General features: G+C 35.5%; 1 protein-coding gene across 1 annotated transcript in view; it reads left to right on the top strand.

Annotated features, from left to right (window-relative positions):
* ATP8A1 (ATPase, aminophospholipid transporter (APLT), class I, type 8A, member 1) overlaps nt 1–19,993 on the top strand; it is a 292,825-nt gene that overhangs the window by 57,635 nt on the left and 215,197 nt on the right. Inside the window, exons 6-8 of the mRNA XM_011968920.1 lie at nt 6,752–6,792; nt 16,957–17,030; nt 19,514–19,583. Coding sequence (XP_011824310.1) covers nt 6,752–6,792; nt 16,957–17,030; nt 19,514–19,583 — 185 coding nt within the window. The remainder of the gene's footprint in view (nt 1–6,751; nt 6,793–16,956; nt 17,031–19,513; nt 19,584–19,993) is intronic.

Genomic DNA, 19,993 nt, shown 5'->3' with positions numbered 1-19,993 from the left:
GCTGACTTTTAACTTCAACAGAGTATACTCATCTATATTCCAAGATGAGGCTAGCCTCAAGTTTGTGTATTTCCTTTCTTCATTTCTGTGTTCTGGTTTTGTATTTCAAGAACAAAACAAATGGGGGGTGGGGTAGAAGTATGCTCTCACTTCTAAGGAGCCTACAGCACTGCAGATGCAGCAGGCCCATGCAGCAAATGTTGAGCAGCAAGGTTCTGTAATACTTTCAAAGAAGCATTACTCTATTTAGTTAGGATTCCAACGCAGCATAGGGATGTAAAGGTAATTTATACTTTGATTAATCCAGACCACTACAGCCTTCAGAATAAATATCAAATACTCATCAGATTGACAGAATTCACGGAATTGTTGAGTTTGTGCTTGTCTCAGTTTATAGTCAGTGGAAATTTATACATTGCTGGTAAAAGTGTGGAGTGCTGTAGATTCTTGAGTATCTGGTTGTATCTGATGAAACTGCAAATTCAAATGTCCCGGAGTTAGCAATGTTCTTTGGGGCATTCTATCTTACAGGATATAACCATGTGAATATATTTCATTGCTGTGGTAGTAGAAAAAAAATAGAAGTGAGAATTTGCACCGGGGGAGAATAGTTGAATGCTTTATGATGCAGCTGTTGTGGAAAATTGAGTTGTCTCACACAGGGCAAGGACAGCTCTGTGCCTACCTCTAGGACACCTGGAAGTGTGATGCTGAACACTGCCTAAGACAAGGACGAGACGGACTAGCTAGTGATTTATAATATGCTGTTTAAGGTTTGAAACTCCCTTGTAGCCACCCAAGACTAGCTTCTCTACTTAGTTTAAGCATATACAGAGATTGATGGCTTAACTAGTTTTACTGGCTACACAGTTTGCCTTGGCCAGTCAACTAGAGGGTGGAAAAGACCCCACTGGAAACTTGCCTGGACTTTCCTGAAATTCCGATTTCACATACATACCATGGAGCTTCGACATTCATGTTGAGGATGGAAGAGAAGGGCTCCTGGGGAGCTGTACCTGTCAGTCTCTCAGGCCTCTGCTGCTTTTGTGGGCTTTCATTTTCCTGCTGTACCATATCCTTTGCCTTGAGTAAAGTCTTTTGTGAATACATCCTGTGAAGTCTTGTGAGTTCGCTTAATTATCCAACCCGTTGTAATTGACACATCTATGCCATGGAGTATTTTCCAAAAATGAATTAAATATCTCTGCTTTTCATTAAAGTATTTATGGCATGTTGAATGGAAAACCAAGTGGCAGAGAAATTTTTAAAAGGGAAAGAAAAAGCAGGAATGTCCATGTTTGTCTAGAGGAAGGTGTGCAAGGATTCATCAGTTAGTACTCCTTACTGTGAGAAAGTAGCCTTGAGAAGAGGAACGTCAGCTTTTACCTTGTATACATACCTGTCTTGCTGGAAGCATGTATTGATTTTGTCATTTGGTAGAAAACATTGAATATGTATTTAAAAGTTTCTTAGATGTGTACATTTGGGCAGTATGCCACATTTTTCTAAGTATTTCTTCAATAATGAATTGAGAGGGAATGTTTGGGTGGAGAGGAGAATGCACTGCTTGACTGGAGACAAAGATTTGCAAAAGGTCAGTTGGAGAAAGGAGGTAAATAAGTTTAAACCTGGAGAGAAAAATTAATCGGACCAAGGTTGAGGGAAAATGAGCACATACAGAAGATGGAGGCGTCAAGCAGATTTGGAGCAGGACGGCAGAAGTGCAGCAGTTTTGGAGGCGGTTTTCCACGTAAGTGCCACTGGCTTCCACTATCCGTTATTGAGTGAAGACTCTGGCATAATCTGTTGGATATGAGAAGCCTGTTGTGACACTTCCCATGTGTTAAATGGAACCCAACAAAGTGGATCAAGGCTATTTTTACATGTGAACTAACAAACATCTGCAAAGTCGCAGCATATTGAGGAGGGCTAGATTAAATTACAGAGCTGGAAGGGGTGGCCCTGAGCTGATACCAGAGAACAGTTTGTGTTACTGCCTCTGAAGGTTACATAACCATTTCTAACTGCTTGCACTGAAAATCAGTTCAGTCACTTATAAAACTGAGATGTCTATTTTAAGCAAATGTTAAAATAGTTCATTGGCATCTTTTTATATAGCTATTTTTTAATTCAGTTATAGTTCACATACCATATAATTCACCATGTTGAAGGATACAGTTCAGTGGTGTTTAGTGCATTCACAAGGTTATGCACTGATCACCGCAACCTTAATTCTAGAACATTTTCATCAATCCAAAAAGTAACCCTATACATGTAAGCAGTCTTTCTTTCTTCCTTGAGTCCCTTGCAATCACTAACCTACCTTTTGTCTCTGTGGATTTGTCTGTTCTTGGCATCTTATGTACATAGGATCATACAGTACGTGGCCCTTTGTGTCTGGGTTCTTTCACTTAGCATGTCTCCAAGATTCAGTCACGTCATTGTATCTGTACTTAAATTCTTTTTATGGCAGAATAACATTCCGTTTAATGGCTATACCACATTTTGTTTATTCATTCATCTGTTGATAGACATTTGGGTTGCTTCTACTCTTTGACTATTATGAATAATGTTTCAGTGAACATTCATATACAAGTTTTGTGTGAATGTATGTTTTCTATTCACTTGGGTATATACCTAGTAGTAGAATTTCTGGGTCTGTAGTAACTGTGCTTAACTTTTTGAGGAACTGCCGAAGTATTTTCCTATGTAACTATTTATTAAATGTCCTGTGTATGTTATTTTTAACATGAGCCCTACTAGGTAGTGGAGTTGTATCTTTAGTAAATTTATAACTGTTACAGTGGTCTCATATGATCCCATAACAGATAAGAATATTAGTGGATCCAGCATTCCACCCAGCTAGTACTTACTGAGAGCACCTTTATGTCGGTGTGTGCTGTGTGATAACACTGGAACAGTAAGAGTGAGTATAATAGAGAAGGTTTCTCTTGTCATGGATCTTACAATCTGGAGGAAGAGACAGCCCTTAAATAATCCTATTTAATTAAGTATACAGTAAAACTGTGATGCTGTGATAAGTGCTCTAAAGGAAAAGTGCATGGAGCTCATTTAGATTTGGGGGTGAGGAGGAAGGACTGGGTGTCAACACAATGCCCCCTGAAAAAGTGCTGTTAAAGCTGAGATCTACAAGGTGTGTGTACAGGTTAACTAGGTAAGGATGGAGGGAAAGAGAATTCTAGGCATGGAAACATGTGCAAGGGATTTGAGACAGCAGAGAGCATGGTGCACTTACTACAGGGGGCATAAGGAGGGCGTGTTCGGAGTGGCAAGAAGTAATGATGGGAAAGAGCAAGAGCTGCTTCATGAAAGGCCTTGTAGATGTTTGGATTTATTTTTTGAGCCTAGGGAAGCCAATTGAAGAGTTCTGAGCAAGGGTTGACCCAAGTTTGTGTGTATGGACTGATACATAATAATATGTAATTATTACATTTATGTAAAATCATCATAGATAATACTTATAGCTACACTGTAGAAACTGAATTTGAAAGAGATTAAGAATGAATGCAGGAAACTAGCCTGAGGCTAATACAGACATCCACTTGAGAGGGGGTGGTTCCTGGAACTAGGGGTGCTGATGATGGTAGAGAAGATTTTAAAATATTAACAGATTTTGAGATGCTTGAGGCACAAAATCAAAAATCAACAGGATGTTTTTAGTAGTAAAAATTATTCCAGATTTTCAAAGGCATTTTTCTGGAAGAGTTTTAAAAAGGGTTAAACAGGGAGGCATATAAGCATAATAAAACTGCCAAAAAATCATAATGCAGCATTGTTAACAAAGAGAAATTAAGTCGCTTCAAAAGCATTGCTACAGAAATAACAAAACAAAGGTTAAAAAAAACTATACCCAGACTAATAGGTGAATGTAACAAAATTACAGGATGATAAGGTCATTCATTGTACAAAAATTTAATACATTTCTAAATACTGCCAACAACTGGAAAATAGAATAAAAAGTAACCCTCATGATATTAAGAAAAAAAATAAAATATCAAGAATTAAATCTAGTGAAAGACCCATTCACAGAAAACTAGAAAACATATCTAAGAAAAATTAAGATGTAAATAAATAGAGAAAGATTCTTGTCCATGAATTGGAAGACTTGAGACCCAAATCAAATTCTAGGAAGATAGTGTGTTCTCTGGAGCTTATTCATCCTGTCTAATCTAAAGTCTTACTCGTCATGTCAAATATCTTGATTTTAGAAATATTGGACACCGATAGGTTTTTTAAAAACTAAGTATTACAACTGGGAGAATTACTAATATGAGATAGGATCAGAAGGAAGTAAATGGCATTAAAGAGCTCTAGACACTATTGACCAGTTTTTTCTAAATTTATGCAAACTTATAGCCCAGTCATTCTGTCAGTTGATCTTGGGTGTAGTTGATTGGAACAGGACTTTACCATCTCTTTTTGTTACCATCTCTCTCATTATATTGTAGCCACTGAGTTACATGATTAAAGGGGAGTGTGCTCTCATTTATTTTTTTATTAATTTATTTTTTTTTTGAGACGGAGTCTTACCCTGTCACCCAGGCTGGAGTGAAGTGGCATGATCTTGGCTCCCTGCAACCTCCCCCTCCCAGGTGCAAGTCATTCTCCTGCCTCAACCTCCTGAGTAGCTGGGACTACAGGTGTGCGCCACCATGCCTGGCTAATTTTTTTGGTATTTTTTAGTAGAGACAGGTTTCACCATGTTGGTCAGGCTGGTCTCGAACGCTTGACCTCAGGTAATCCACTCACCTCAGCCTCCCAAAGTGCTGGGATTACAGGCGTGTGCTACCGCGCCCGGCCCTCATTTATTCTTTATGCTTTGTTACGACTGATTTTTAGGAACATACTGTTGGACTGTGTCAGAGACAGCACCTCTTGCTTTTCTACCAGAGGCTCTTTTGACTCCGGGTCAGAAGCTCCAAACCCCTACTGCTCCATGATCAACGTGGAGCAGGGGATTTACTCCTGAGATCAGTTTGGGTGAGCTCTGCAGGCATTAGAGTTTTGTTTCCGGATAGTGATCAATTTAAGGTGCCTGTGCTTTAGATCCTTGGTCCATACCTGTTTAAGTACTGTAAAAATTGGCACTTTAACTTATACAGTTAAGATATTATACTGGAAATACTTTATTTTAGCTATTTAGCTTGAAATTATTTTTTTTTTAAATTAACAAAATTGATTCACCAAAATGCACTGTGAGGTATTCATTCGTTTTATAAGCATCTGAATATCCTATATACCAAAAGTGCTGCAGGTACAAGAAATAAAAAATGGTTAAGACACAATGCATATGTTCAGGGAATTTAGAGACACAAAAAGATAATATTTTAATTTAAATAATTTATCTTGTGACACTGATTTCATAACATTTTTGTTTGTAATTAATATTAAATTTGCTATTTAACATTTTGGGTATTATTATTGTGATACTTTTAGAGGGTTCAGCCTTCATCTCTCCCAACATCAAAAGAAACTGAATCAAATGTTTTTGTACCTATGAATTATTCATTTTGCAAATATTTACTGAGTAGCTACTGTGTGCCAGGTACTGTGCTATTTCCAGGGAATGTAATATTAAAACAAATATTAAATGCTTTTCCCTCATGGAATTTATATCTGGATAATTTGTTGATGGACCTTGACATATTTCTCTCCCTAAGTACTAAGTGCTGTGCTTGCTACCTCACATACTCTCTTATCCTGTTTTATTTTTATTTTTATTTTTTGGTGTTTATTAGCATACTCAGTGTTATAGATAACATCACAGGAAAAAAAATGTATACTGGGTAACCCTACTGATGTGAAGCAGTAGCAAAACCCTAAGAAATACCTACCCCCCATCATAATTTAATTCTTTTACTTTTTTTTTTTTTTTCCAAAAAACCAAATATAGAAAATTTGGATTTTTAGGGCCAGGCGCAGTGGCTCACGCCTGTAATCCAAGCACTTTGGGAGGCTAAGGCAGGCAGATCACTTGAGGTCAGGAGTTCGAGACCAGCCTGGCCAACATGGTGAAATGCTGTCTCTACTAAAAATACAAAAATTAGCCATGTATGGTGGCGCATGCCTGTAGTCCCAGCTGCCTGGGAGGCTGAGGCAGGAGAATGGCTTGAACCTGGGAAGTGGAGGTTGCAGTGAGCCAAGACTGCGCCATTGCACTCCAGCCTGGGTGACAGGGCGAAACTCCATCTCAAAAAAAAAAAAAAAAGGAAAAAAAAGAAAAAGAAAAAAATTAGGTTGTTTTTTGCGTTACTATAAACCTAAAGGTGCAAATTCTATGATGGCTTTATGTGTTAAATTTTTACTAAACTATTAGAAATCTATTACTCTGTGCTTGTGATTCTTCTTTTTAAACATTGCTACTCTTGTAGCATCTGAAATGTTTTTAAGCTTGTCACTTCCTTTTTCACACCATTTTTGTGGCTTTCTCCTCCAGCTGAGCCCCAGCTGAGCCCCATAGTTCCTCTGTGTGCTAAAGAAAGCGCTTGGTAGCACCAATGAGATTGCTCTCTGTTATAGATGTGTTATTGTGGGATCTAAAATATACGTTGGTTGTTTCTAATTCTTGTGTAATTTTACATATTCTTGCTATCAAAATTAGATTTTTAGCCTATAAAAATTGCTACTAGTTATTTTGACTGAAGATATTTGTTTAAAATGATTATTTCATCAGAAACGGCCTTTTCACAGTAAAAAATTTTCTTTAAAATGTCACCTTTTCTCTTTCCAGTTTTGAGAAATGGTGCTTGGGAAATTGTCCACTGGGAAAAGGTATGCATTGATTTTTCTTTTGTTCCAGGAGAAGAAATGCATAGCGGTGTACTCTAGTAGATACAATATTTTGTATAATATAAGGAAATGTCAAGAATTTTACTAATATAAAAGCTATTTAGTAATATAAACATACATGGAGTCTTCAGTCACATTCATTTAATATTTCTGCTATATTATAGAAAGACTTACTTTGAAAAATAATATCAGAACTTTTTGTCTTCTTCATAGTATATTTTGAGTACTGTTTTCATAGATTTTATTTAACCATGACCTGTTTTGTGTTGTAATTTTTTGCTTTAATCATCTACTGTCCAAGTAAAAATAAGAATTTGAGTTCTGATATTTTACTTCTGCATATTTTACTTCAAATTCATATAGTGAGACTAATTACATTTGCTTACCACTGATTCCTTTAAAACAAAAATCTTACAAGTTAAACATTGTTTTCTAATGAAATCAGTTATATAACATCAAAGGTTAATTTGTTTATAGGACCTCTAACATGGCAGTTAGTAGGTTAAGTCATAATTTAACAAATGTTATTCAGGTGTTTATTACTTTCAGCCTTCCCTTTCAAAAGGTAAGCAATTTTTGTTAGTTCTCCCTTAGTTCTGGAAGAAGATTTAAAATCTAGTCATCCGCAAATGAATAGCTTTGGTAACTTGGTAAAAGACTTTTTGGAGGCTGCGCTGCCCTTCTTAGGGCACTTTATTTCCTGAGATTACCAGGACACTAGAGGTGTATCTCACAGGACAATATCTTGCTAGGACAATCGAAGTGTAACCAGTGGTTTATTTGCACCTCAGTACTTCCCAGCTGGTTGAAGTCCATGCCCTTGATTCTACCTTGTCATGGTCATCTTTTATTTCTGCAGGGGATACCTTGTACCCCCCAGTCAAAAATTAATTAAATTTCTGTTGATTTTCCATCAGTGGCTAGAATAGAGACTGACATCTCCCCTTTCATATAGTTGAAAATTGACCGCTATTTTTTCTTTGGTTTTCTACATGAGAGCAACAAACAGGAAAATACCTTGGTGTGCTTTCTTTATTTCTGTGACAGGAATCTCTTTTTCAGAATAACAAAATAAACAAAAATGCTAAAAGCAATTTCAAAATAAATTTATTTTCTACTCTTGCACCTGTGAATTTAAACATTTTAGAAAGAAGATAGGTAGGATATAATCAGGTAGGATATAATCAAGTATAATAAGTTTAATTTTATTATAAATATTATTTTACCTAGGGTTGTTAGTGTAGTTAACGTAAATATGCATGCTAGTAAATAACCTAGGCTGCTTGCTCAGAAAATAGAAAGTCGGGAGATAATAATGTACTACTTCACTCTAAACCTTTAAAATGTCTTATTTTCCTAATAAACAATCTTTATTTCAAGATTATGCTAACCTACCTGGATTATTGTAACTCTTACTCTTCCTATTTTTGACAGACAAATCACCAGCCAGGAGTACCCATAATAATAGCATTTTCAGTCATCTCACAGGTCAATGGCACCCCTAACCTGGGCATCCCATTTTGAGATAGAGAAAGACAGAGTTTAAAGTGTTGCCAAAGTCATCCAGCCCAAAAGAGCTGAAGTTATTTAATAATTAGAATTATAGAACTAATTAGGATCACTAAAAGTTGTTTCAGTGATGAAATCATGAAAATATTCAAAAATTAACATCACTCTTTAAGTTGGCAGCATCAAGTTTGAAACTAAAGTGAGGAAGAGGTCTCATTCCCAGTGGCCTTATGGGATACCTGCAAGTAAATTTAACATATGTGTATGACCTTTGTAAAGAAAGCATCCAAACTTTGATATTCAAGATTCATACAAATTTACAAATATGTCATATTCCCAGAAAAATTAAAAGTGAAATATCACTTATTCCAAGTTATGAAGTAATATAATCCCAGGGAAATTATTATATTTTCCTCAAGAATTGACTAAATTTTTCATCTGATTTGCCAAAATAGTTAAGAAAGTAAAATATATGTTGGAAAAATGAACAGTGTGCTAAGATTAACTACAGGTGAAATGGAAAGCAAAAGTTATTAAAATACTATGGATTGTTTGCAAAAATAGACATTGATGAGTAGAATAACATGGAGCAGATTTAAATAGTGTAGAATAAAATATAGTGCCCTGAAATAAAGCCTGTTTAATATTTGAAAAAGGCAAAAATTTTTTTTTTTTTTTGAGACGGAGTCTCGCTCTGTCGCCCGGGCTGGAGTGCAGTGGCCGGATCTCAGCTCACTGCAAGCTCCGCCTCCCGGGTTCACGCCATTCTCCTGCCTCAGCCTCCCGAGTAGCTGGGACTACAGGCGCCCGCCACCTCACCCGGCTAGTTTTTGTATTTTTTAGTAGAGACGGGGTTTCACCGGGTTAGCCAGGATGGTCTCGATCTCCTGACCTCGTGATCCGCCCGTCTCGGCCTCCCAAGGCAAAAATTATTTTTTAAAGAATTATGCTGTCACAGATTAGCAATTTTAAGAAATAGTATTTGAATATTTAGTTTATAACTAAGTCACAACCTATGCTAAAATAAATTTTAACTGACTAAAAGAGTTAAATGTTAAAACATTGTTTTTAGAAAACATACAAATAGAATAAAGGCTTTAATATTTGAAGAGGAACAATATCTCAAAATCTATAGAATTAGGTTATATAAATTTTAAAACTAATACACAACAAAAACTGCCACAAATAAGTAGGCAGGCTATGTGAAATATTTGCACCAAATAGGACAAATGATTAAGATCACTGTTATATAAAAAAGAAAACTTGACAGTAAACCAGAAATATGATAATCAGACTCAGTATAATATTCAACCTAATAAAAGTTGCAAATTTAAACCATCTTGAAGTTTCATTTGCTACCTATTCAATAAATAAAAACAAACTTGTATTTCAGATTTTTTATTTTTATGAAATATATTATTTACATCCTATTATGAACGAGCAGTTTGGCTATTTATATTGAGAACTGTAAAAAGGGGATTCTGGAAATTTATCCCAAGAAAAGAATCATAAAGTTGGAGAATATCTCCACTTGTATAAAAATGTTTATTGTAGCATTATTTACTTACAATAGCAAAAAACTAGAATATATGGAAATGCAACAATAGGGAAGGTTTTATAAATTATGGCATACTCATATTTTGTGACAAGTAAAATCTGTAATGTCACATGGTATTGCAACACAGAAAAAATTATTCATTTGACAAGTATTTATTGAGTGCATATGCCAAGCAGTGAGCTTAAAGCACCAAGCAAGACAAATCAGGGTTCATGTATCATAAGATATAATCATAGGTGAAAAAAAATAGTACTATGTACCCTGAAATACTGGCTTTGTAAATTGTTCATTGTACAAGTGAACAGGCACAAAAGCAGCCTTACTTGTTGGGATAACAAGACTGTGAGGCGAGTCTTTTCTTTGGCTTATATGATATTTTGTGCGATTAAAAATAAAATCAATAAACCAGAACCAAGAGTGTCATCTGCATGCCAAGGTGATATGATAGACCTTAGTGTAAATGGGTTTTACTTCAGGGCTCTTTCTCTGCCTTTCTAAATGTGTGGCTGCTGTGGTTGCTCTTCAGTGGCCCTCAAAGGACCTACAAATTTGCCTAGCATACATCTAATCATTCACAGCTGGGCAGACTGCAGCTCTGAGGTGTTAATGGTTTCTCTCTCCAGTTACTGCCCTGAAACCTTTTCCCTGTTGCAAAAGGTTAGCTTGCAGATACGTAGTGTTAAAAGAAAGTATTGTAATCACAAAGCCCTACACGAAACTACATTGTGACTCCTGCCTGAACTGTAAGCTGCTGGTTTCATTGCTCTCGCCACAGATTATTTCTTTACAATGAGGTGCAGTTAACACTGTTCACAGGTTTTTGAGATGTATGCAGGTGGATAATTTAGCAGAAGAATCTTGGAATCAACATATTCTTCTGACTTATTAGGGAAGCATGACGTGGTGGGCTGAATGCATGTGTAAAAGTTACTCTGTAAAGCCACTTTAATGCATGAAGCTTCCACCACAATATGTATGTATTTTTTCTTTTTTCTTTCCTTTTTTGAGACGGAGTCTCGCTCTGTTGCCCAGGCTGGAGTGCAGTGGCATGATCTCGACTCACTGCAACCTCTGCCTCCTGGGTTCAAATGATTCTCCTGCCTCAGCCTCCTGAGTAGCTGGGATTACAGGCACCCGCCACCATGCCCAGCTAATTTTTGTATTTTTGGTAGAGACGGGGTTTCACCATGTTGGCCAGGCTGGTCTTGAACTCCTGACCTCAGGTGATCCACCCGCCTTGGCCTCCCAAAGTACTGGGATTACAAGTGTGAGCCACCACGCCCAGCCAATAGTTGGATTTTTAAATAAGGCTGTTGCAGTCTGATAATCTTACTATTTTACATAATCCTCAATGTTGCTAGTATCAGTGACTTCAGAAGGCTGTAGGTAGTGGACTGAAAGCCCTAAACATTTCCTTAACTTTGGCATTTTGGGGACTAAAACTGCTTTATCATGACATTCCTCTGATTAGAATATATATGATCAAAGCATTTTTGTCATCTTGACTTTTTCTTCTCTTGGTTCGTCTTATGCACACACTAGACTGGAAGGGGAATGCTGTATTGGGAGCTCAGAACCCAAAAGGAAAGACAGGTGTTTGGATGTCTTTTGAGAAATTGATCTTAAACATAGGCATCCTAAGGAGTTAAGTTCCCTGCCTTCCTTACAGTAAAGAACTTCAGCATTCATTGATTTAGCATGCTTTAGTAAGAACTTCAGCATTTAGTAAGCCCATGGTTTTCCCAGGCCACTGGGGCACCATATAAATTGTTACTATTTTATTGAGTTTAATAACCACAAGCCCTTCTTTTGTCTTACAATGAGTAAAGATGTTGGAAAGCAGCACAATCAATTAGGGATTTAAATCTGACTGTTAGACTCTACCATGATAGTGTAGAGGGTATGATTCTGATTTTCTGAAGCACATAGTTGAATTTAAGAAGAAACATTAACACACAGGAGGTGATTAAAGAACAATTAAATGGTAACCTGGATGCATTCTGAGTGTCATGATTACAGAGAATTTACATTTTATTATCTTTCTGTCAGTGAGTAATCACAGTATTATCATAGCACATTATTTTAAAGACCAGTTTACATTTATACTTGCAGTTTTTAATTTTTCCTCTTTGCCCTTTTTTGAGGTAGGGAGTGTTGGATTCCGAGATCCCTGGTAATTTGCCACTTTCAGCTAGTCCAAATTTCAGATTTCAGCTGAATTATTTTTTGAATCAAGAGACACAGAACTTCCGTACTTGGACGCTAAACATACATGTCATAAATGAAAAGACAATACCCCTGCCCCAACCTTTCCTAACCTCTTCTTTTGGTAAATAATAGACCGCAGTGGGCTGCCTCTGCAGTAATTTCTTATTATGATTCCCACAAAGGACACTATTCTGTTCTTACCCTCAGTAGTGTTATTTTAGAGTTCAAGGAAAAGTAGGGAGGGGGAAGAACAAACAGGCTTTAATTTAAAAAGTCTTTTTTTTCCATCTATTAAGTATTGAAATTCATGTTTAAGCTCATTTGTCTACTAAGAGGTCAACTTTTTTTTTGAGACGGAGTCTCGCCATGTCGCCCAGGCTGGAGTGCAGTGGCGGTATCTGGGCTCACTGCAAGCTCTGCCTCCTGGGTTCACACCATTCTCCTGCCTCAGCCTCCCCAGTAGCTGGGACTACAGGTGTCTGCCACCATGCCCGGCTAATTTTTTGTGTTTTTAGTAGAGGCGGGGTTTCACTGTGTTAGTCAGGATGATCTTGATCTTCTGACCTTGTGATCCGCCCGCCTCGGCCTTCCAAAGTGCTGGAATTACAGGCCTGAGCCACTGCGCTCAGCCAAGAGGTCAACTTTCATGATGTAAGGGGAGCGGCTAACAGTGTAACTTGGTCAACTCAGTTAAGCCAAGTTGCTGCTTAGTTATTGTATTGTTTGCCAAAAGCTATGTGACACATCTGTCACTTAAATTATTGCTAACAGTTTTTGAACATAGTATGTCTTTATCTTTATGCTGGGCTCAGAAAAATGCTAAGAGGTAGTAAAATGAAGAGATTAACTTTTAATTTAAAATGCATTGATAGTTTCACAAAATTATGCAAAATCAGGATTTGCAGACAGTCAGATGTGGATTTGAGTCTAAGCTCTTCAACTCCCCATCATCTTAAGCAAAAATCTCAGAATCTCAGACTCATTTTCTTTCTCTCCAGAGGAAGAGTTATAAGCAATACTAGTTTCACAAGCATTATTGTGAGGAGCAGTTATATATAATTGCGTCTCCAGTTGCATTGGGATTTCCTTCAATAGGATAAAGATTTCTATCGGTAAATTCCTCCTTTATGTTTTTATGTCAAAGAGAGGATATGAGAAGTTGAGATGTCAATTAAGTGGATAGAATAGATTGATTTTATCAAGATAAGTTATATAGATATAATGTCCATTTTTTAAAACGATTCCTCCAACCCTGGTCTCACTCCTAGATAATTTTCTTCCATTTTGTGAGGATAAGAGGTTCTTGTTTGCCAATAACCATTTTTACTGTATTCTGTGCTTTTTACAATGGGTTGTATATTTGTAACTATCTTTCAATGCAGATAATTAACCAATTCCCAGTTTTCTTTCAGGTAAATGTTGGAGATATAGTTGTAATAAAAGGCAAAGAGTATATACCTGCTGACACTGTACTTCTCTCATCAAGGTAGAGATGCCTACTGATGCTCAAACAGTGTAGAGGATGGTTTCTCTACCCTGCATTGACCTTGTGATTTCTCCAAGGAAATAAGGAATAAACGAAGAATTTAAAACCTCTCTAATAATTTTTATTTAAACATTTAAAAAATTGATTGGACTTAAAGGGTTCTTTCATGTTTGCCATATAGAATAAGTGATAGGTACTATACTTTATCATTCAAATATAATTAAGAGTCTACTCTCCCTCTGAATCTATCCAGATCCTTTTGTGGGGATCATAATTCTTTTAAGATTTCCTGTCATTTATTTTATATCATACATGGATTGAGTGCTATTGATATTTTTATCTTTCAATCCTTGTTCATCATAAATCCCTGCAAAGTTTCTTGATTATTGTGATGGAATGGTACTAAAAAATGGATGAATGATTCTTTTTGCCATCATGACTTTTGAAATGCCATACTCTTCCAACAGAAAAGTACTTTGCTCTTTCTTTTAAGTTCTTTCAGTTACTTAATTTAAATTTTCATTTTACTCATATTTTAGTCATGAATTAGTATTCAGTATGAATTAGTATTCATATGGCACTGTTACCCTTTAAAGAATGTGACTTTCAAATGGTTTTAGGTTTAAAAACTATAAACTAGTCCTATTTTAAATTAAGAAAAATTGTTTTTAATATTTTAGAGGTTGTTTATCATCATTTCCTTGGACAGTTTTATTTGTAAATCCACATATGAATATGGATGGTGTCCTTTTTTCAAAATCTATTTAATCAGGTCATCATTTAAAGTGATTCAATTCATGACAAGTTAGTGAAACTTAGCTGAACAAGTAAAAGTAATTTAGATATTTATAGAAGTAAGTCTATAACCAATTAAAGTAACTGCAGGTAGTTATATTTCTATATCTTTTTGTGTCATGTACCTATAGGTTTTTGTTTTCAGAAAAATTGATATAGATGTTTTCAAATCACCCTTTCTGTTCTTAGTTTCCTTTGCTTGTAACTTTATCAGGATAAATCTCTAAAACTGAGTGAAGCTAACCATCCATTCTTGGTGTCTTGAGAATTAGCTTGAGGGAGAGCTTATTGTCATTGTCTCAGGTTCTAGGTAGTATCTAGAGCGAGCTCTCCTTAGGGAGTGAAAAGCCGGGATTCTTATTCTGAGTTGGTGATTTTGAACCAACTGCTTAATCTCTCATGCCTTGGTTTCACATCTTTTATATTAAGATGGATTAAATGATCAAATTCTAATATTCCCCAATTCTTTTTGTTTACATTGATAAGCTTTAAGAGTACCCTACAGAATGGTGTCCATTCAGTTTTACTAAGTAAAAATGTGATGAATGTATTGGACAGTTGGCCGTCTGAATGTTTTACAGTCGTGTGCTGTATAACAGCATTTCGGTCAGTTACGAAACACATACACAACGGTGGTCCCATGAGATTATAATGGAGCAGAAAAACTCCTATTGCACAAATACTCACTATTGTGTCACTGTTTCTTTACACTATTCCGTACAGTAACATGCTGTACAGGTTTGTAGCCTAGGAGCAATCTGCTAGACCATATGGCCTACAGACTATACATCTAGGTTTGTATAGGTACCCTCTATGATGCTCGCACAGTGACAAAAATGCCTAACAATCCTTTCCTCAGAGGCTGCATCTGTCATTGTCACGTGACTATATAAGCAAGTTCAAAATGATAGTAACACCTTCTAACAATTTGGGAAAGTATTGTTTTCCCGATTAAACACTTAGAGACATAATTATAGAATGAATCATATACACTGAACCATTAAATACAATTTTTATTTTTGACGCTCAAAAATGTGAAGATAGTCGACTATACTGCCCTGAATTTATACTTAATTTTAAGCTGGAAATTTTCAAAATCTTTGCTGTCTGATTCTATCCAATTTCAGAAACTCCCCAGAAAGCTACTTGTATTTCTTAAACTTTAGACCATTTTTACAGAACTTGTTTTATAAACATTAAAAACACTTACTGGTGGCTATGAATATCAGTTTATCAAAACAGTTTCTGTGTCTTAATATGGTCTCCACAGTGATTAACTTCCTCCAAGATTATATTTTTAAAATATTATCTGATTCGTTGCTTTTTGTTATTGAGTAGAATTCAAAATAAAGGCTGTGCTGTTAGACATTTCAATCCAAGTAGCAGAATACCACCTTTCAGGATTTTTTTTTTCTCAAAGAGTTTTAGCATTACTTAGCTCCTTTGAATCTGCGTTAACCTCATGAAATGGGTAGTAGTGTTTAATCATTTAACAGAAAGAGAAATTTTGACTTTAGGTAATGACTAAGTCAGGGTTGGAATACTCCTAATCTATCTTTACACTGTCCACTGTCAAAAGAAGTACATGATGATTTTCACCTGCAAGTGAGCAACCACTTAGCAGTAAGAGTAAACAACTGTTTGTAATATTTTAATTTTCAATTTCTTTAATTTTTAATTACTAAGAGTGCATCTTCTGTGAGGTAGTTTGAAATTAAAGCACGAACATAGTTGCAAGTTACTGTGTTTCATAGGCTTTCATTTTGAAATGAAACAGATTTTAGCATTTAATAAATAATGAATACATTTATGTGTTAAGAAAGTATAAAGTAGAGTAAAATAACTCAAGCTGTTAATTCAAGTCAATATTCTTGGCATGTCTATTTCATACCCTCTCTGAAAAAATTTCTCTGAATTCAAAGGCTTACCCTTCCAAAACAATGCATTAATTGCTAAGTAACTCAAAAGGCTGCAGTTATGCCTTGTGACTTCCTAAGGCCTGTGTCTTTGCAGCTTGGCATTAAAGTTAATAAGATATTTATTCAATTAACTTTGAAAATATTTTGGAGTCAGAACGTTTTTAATAGTTGTTTTTTTTTTAAGTGGGGTGGGAACTAGTATACTTTTTTTTCAAAACCCTATCACAACCCTAAAAAATAATTTTCATCATTATTTCCTTCCTTTTTTGGTAATGACTAAGTCAGGGTTGGAATACTGTGGACATACAGTAGATGGCATGAGGTTGAGAAATTTGAGAAAGAAAAATCTAGAATATAATGTAGTTCTCTATAAAATATGCTTTAATTTTATAAGCTTATGAGTAAACTTTTAAAAATTAAGTTTTTACACTAAAAATTTAAATTGGGCTTAAAAGCAAATAAATAACCCTCAAATACTAAATGTTTTCTTATGCTTCAGACCTGATCAAAATAAGTTTTGAAAAAAATGGCATTAAATGTTTTTATTAACATGTATTATTTTCTATAATAATTTCGAACTTTCTGTCTCTTTTGTCCATTTGTTTGTTTGTTTTTTTCTCTGTTCATTTTTTTTTTTTGCCATTTTAATTATTTTATACTGGGACATGTAGGTGGCAGTAGGGGAGATAGTGAAAGTGACCAATGGGGAACATCTCCCAGCAGATCTCATCAGTCTGTCCTCAAGGTTAGAACCACTGAGTCGTATAGGATGCGTGTATGTGGGTCCTCACCGTAAACCAGAGAACAGTTGCACCCAAATATGGTTGAGTTCTGTGTCTCTTCCTTTAAAACACAAACTTTTTATACTGCTTGGTGATGGACAGATGTTTTAAAGGGATTTTGGAATACTATGTTGAGTGATGCTTGTCCTTCAGCTGGGCAGACTGAACTCCTGTTGTTATCAATAGGAGTCTAAGAGGCATGACAATGAAGGTAGATTTTAATTTCCTATGTACCATTAATATATATTCATATTTAATAACATGCCTAAGTACTAAGGCTTAATTTATTCTCTCCAGAATATTATTTTGAACAATGTTAAGCTTTTCATGAAACAGTCATTGAAAATTGATTAGATTATAAATATGTCTTATTCTTGTATTTTAAATTTTTCTGTAAGTTCTGTAAAATCCTTCCAGCGATTGTGACTATAATTTGGGCTCATAGGGTTTATAGAGGACCCCCTGCACAAAGCTGGATGTTGCACATTTTGTACCGCATGCTTTGCGATCAACTTTTATCCCACTTGTATCTAGTGACAAAGTGCACGTTCCTGTGATCAATTTCAGCTGTCTACTAGTGTCTGTATTGTGATATGCATCTTGTTTCATTTTTCACTTACTAATCAAAAAGCCTGCTTTGCCTCTCTTGACTAGTTTGTGTTTTAGATGTCATCATAATTTGCTGAAATATTTATGATCTAGCATGATTCCTTATCTGAGACTTCTTGCTGCCTTTTCACAGCACTATTAAGAATTGCTTCAGTAACTGCTGTCTTAAGTGATTGTTGAGAATGTTCTCAATTTCGATGCATATTTTATTAGCCGAACTTCAAATAGAGCTTAGCTATTTGAACTTCCTAACTTCCTAGCCATTTAAAGACCTAGATAAGTTACTTTATGAAAAAAAAAAAAAGTAGAATTAGAATGTTATTCTAATTGTCAGAATATGGAATCAACATTGTCATTTAGTATTTTCTTTGTCATCATGCTTCTATATTATCAGAAGATGTGTTTTATAAATTCATAAACTATGTTTCAAATGTATATGTAAGTAAATTACAAATTTGGAGCAATTTCCAGAGCCAAATTGCTATTGTGACAGTGATTTAAAAACTAAAATTTTGAATAAGTGATAGAGTGAAAATATAAATATTGAAGGACTTCATTTTCAGAAAAAGTAGCAGCTTTTATGAAAGAAAGCTCATAGAGTAAATTGAAGAACTTGCAGAGCTACTTTAAAATGAATCAGTAAAATATTTTTCATTAATGTCTGTGTGTTTAAGCAATTTTCACAAATCTTCGGGCCAAAGAATTAAGCTACATGCCCATTTCTGAAACTTGGAATAGTCTGTTTTGCACATGTACAGGTTGGAAGTTGATTAGAAAATTCCAGGTGTTTGTAATTTGTAAATTTTTTTCTTTCTAGCTTTGAGTGCACATGCTTATAAGAGATTACATTTATAATACTTATGTGATATTAGTAAATTAGGCCTGTTATATAACCAGGCATTAATGAGATTAACTTTAGAATGCTTTTCTTTAGAATTGAGGATCAGACTGTACAGTTGGGCTACAAACTCACATGTCTGTAGTTGCTGGGCAGGTCAAATCAGCATGTGAAAAGGAAAGATAAGACAGTCTGGGCTGTGGTGGTGTGATAAAACTGGAGAACAAGGACCCCTAATGCCAGCCACCACACAGCAGATTTTACTAAGACACACTGGTAGGGAACCCATGAAGTGTATCTTCTAGGTTCAGGTCAAGGAGCAATATGACCTAGCTGACTGATTTTAGTTTTAGTTTTTACCGCTGTGAGAATCTCTTAAGCAACTTTAATAGGAGAGCAGGAGTGGAAAACAGAGGGAGAAAGCTATATATCCACTTTCATTGTAAAATTTGTTCATACTACTTTTTTTTAAATAACCTTAACATTTAAATATTATGGTTTATATGATCCTATTCATCATAGCTAAAGGGTAGTAAATGCAGGTTTGTAGAACTAGCAATCTGGAATTTTCTCATCAACCACTTTCTTAACCAATTTACATGTGTGCCATGAGCATGAAATCTCATGTGGTGTTTTTGAGCTAAAGATAAATCCAGACACAAAACTGCTTTACATTTCAGATACAGTCTGTGTTGTGTCTATGTGGATGAACAATTTAAATATGTGCAAATCTATTCATTTGCATTATCTTGAAGACCATTACTGATTGTTGTCAGGAAATTGCTTTTGGTCCTTCTGGCTGAAAAGCTAATCCATGAGTTGTCATGCATGGGTTCTGCCTCACAGCATCTTGCTGTTAGAATGAAAATCATCAAGAAGCTAGGTAACTATTACTTTGTCTAGAATGAAAGGCTTCAGTGAGTCTAAGCATTTAAATAAGTTGTTGTTATGCTTTTCTTCCCCCACTAAATCTTTGTGCTTCTCAACTCCAAACTACAGTGAGCCCCAAGCCATGTGCTACATTGAAACATCCAACTTAGATGGTGAAACAAACTTGAAAATTAGGCAGGTAAGATCTGATACAAGTATATAGAATCACTGCTCTTTTATTACGTGGAATTAAGGCTTCTTTCTTTGTGTTATTGTCTTAAAGTAATCTGTCCTATTGCAAATATGTTCCCATGGAACCACAACGAAGATGTTTTATAAACTGGTATTGTTAAGTATTATGGAAGACTCCTATGTATTTGTCTGGGTAAATGTGGTCTGTCTCATAGATACTATTTGTAATATTTTTAATTATGTAATAGCTAACACTCAGATAATAGTAGTTCTAAGGCTTTGATATGTTTTAACTTTTTCCTATTCACCTGGTTCAAAATTATAATATGACTTCGCCATGTTAAAAAGCTGTACAAGGCTGGGCACAGTGGCTCACATATGTAATCATAGTTTGGGAGGCCAAGGCAGGCGGATCAC

This window comes from Mandrillus leucophaeus, unplaced genomic scaffold, assembly GCF_000951045.1.
Source record: "Mandrillus leucophaeus isolate KB7577 unplaced genomic scaffold, Mleu.le_1.0 Scaffold865, whole genome shotgun sequence".
Classification (NCBI taxonomy): Eukaryota; Metazoa; Chordata; class Mammalia; order Primates; family Cercopithecidae; genus Mandrillus; species Mandrillus leucophaeus.
This window is presented reverse-complemented; position numbering and strand designations above follow the sequence as displayed.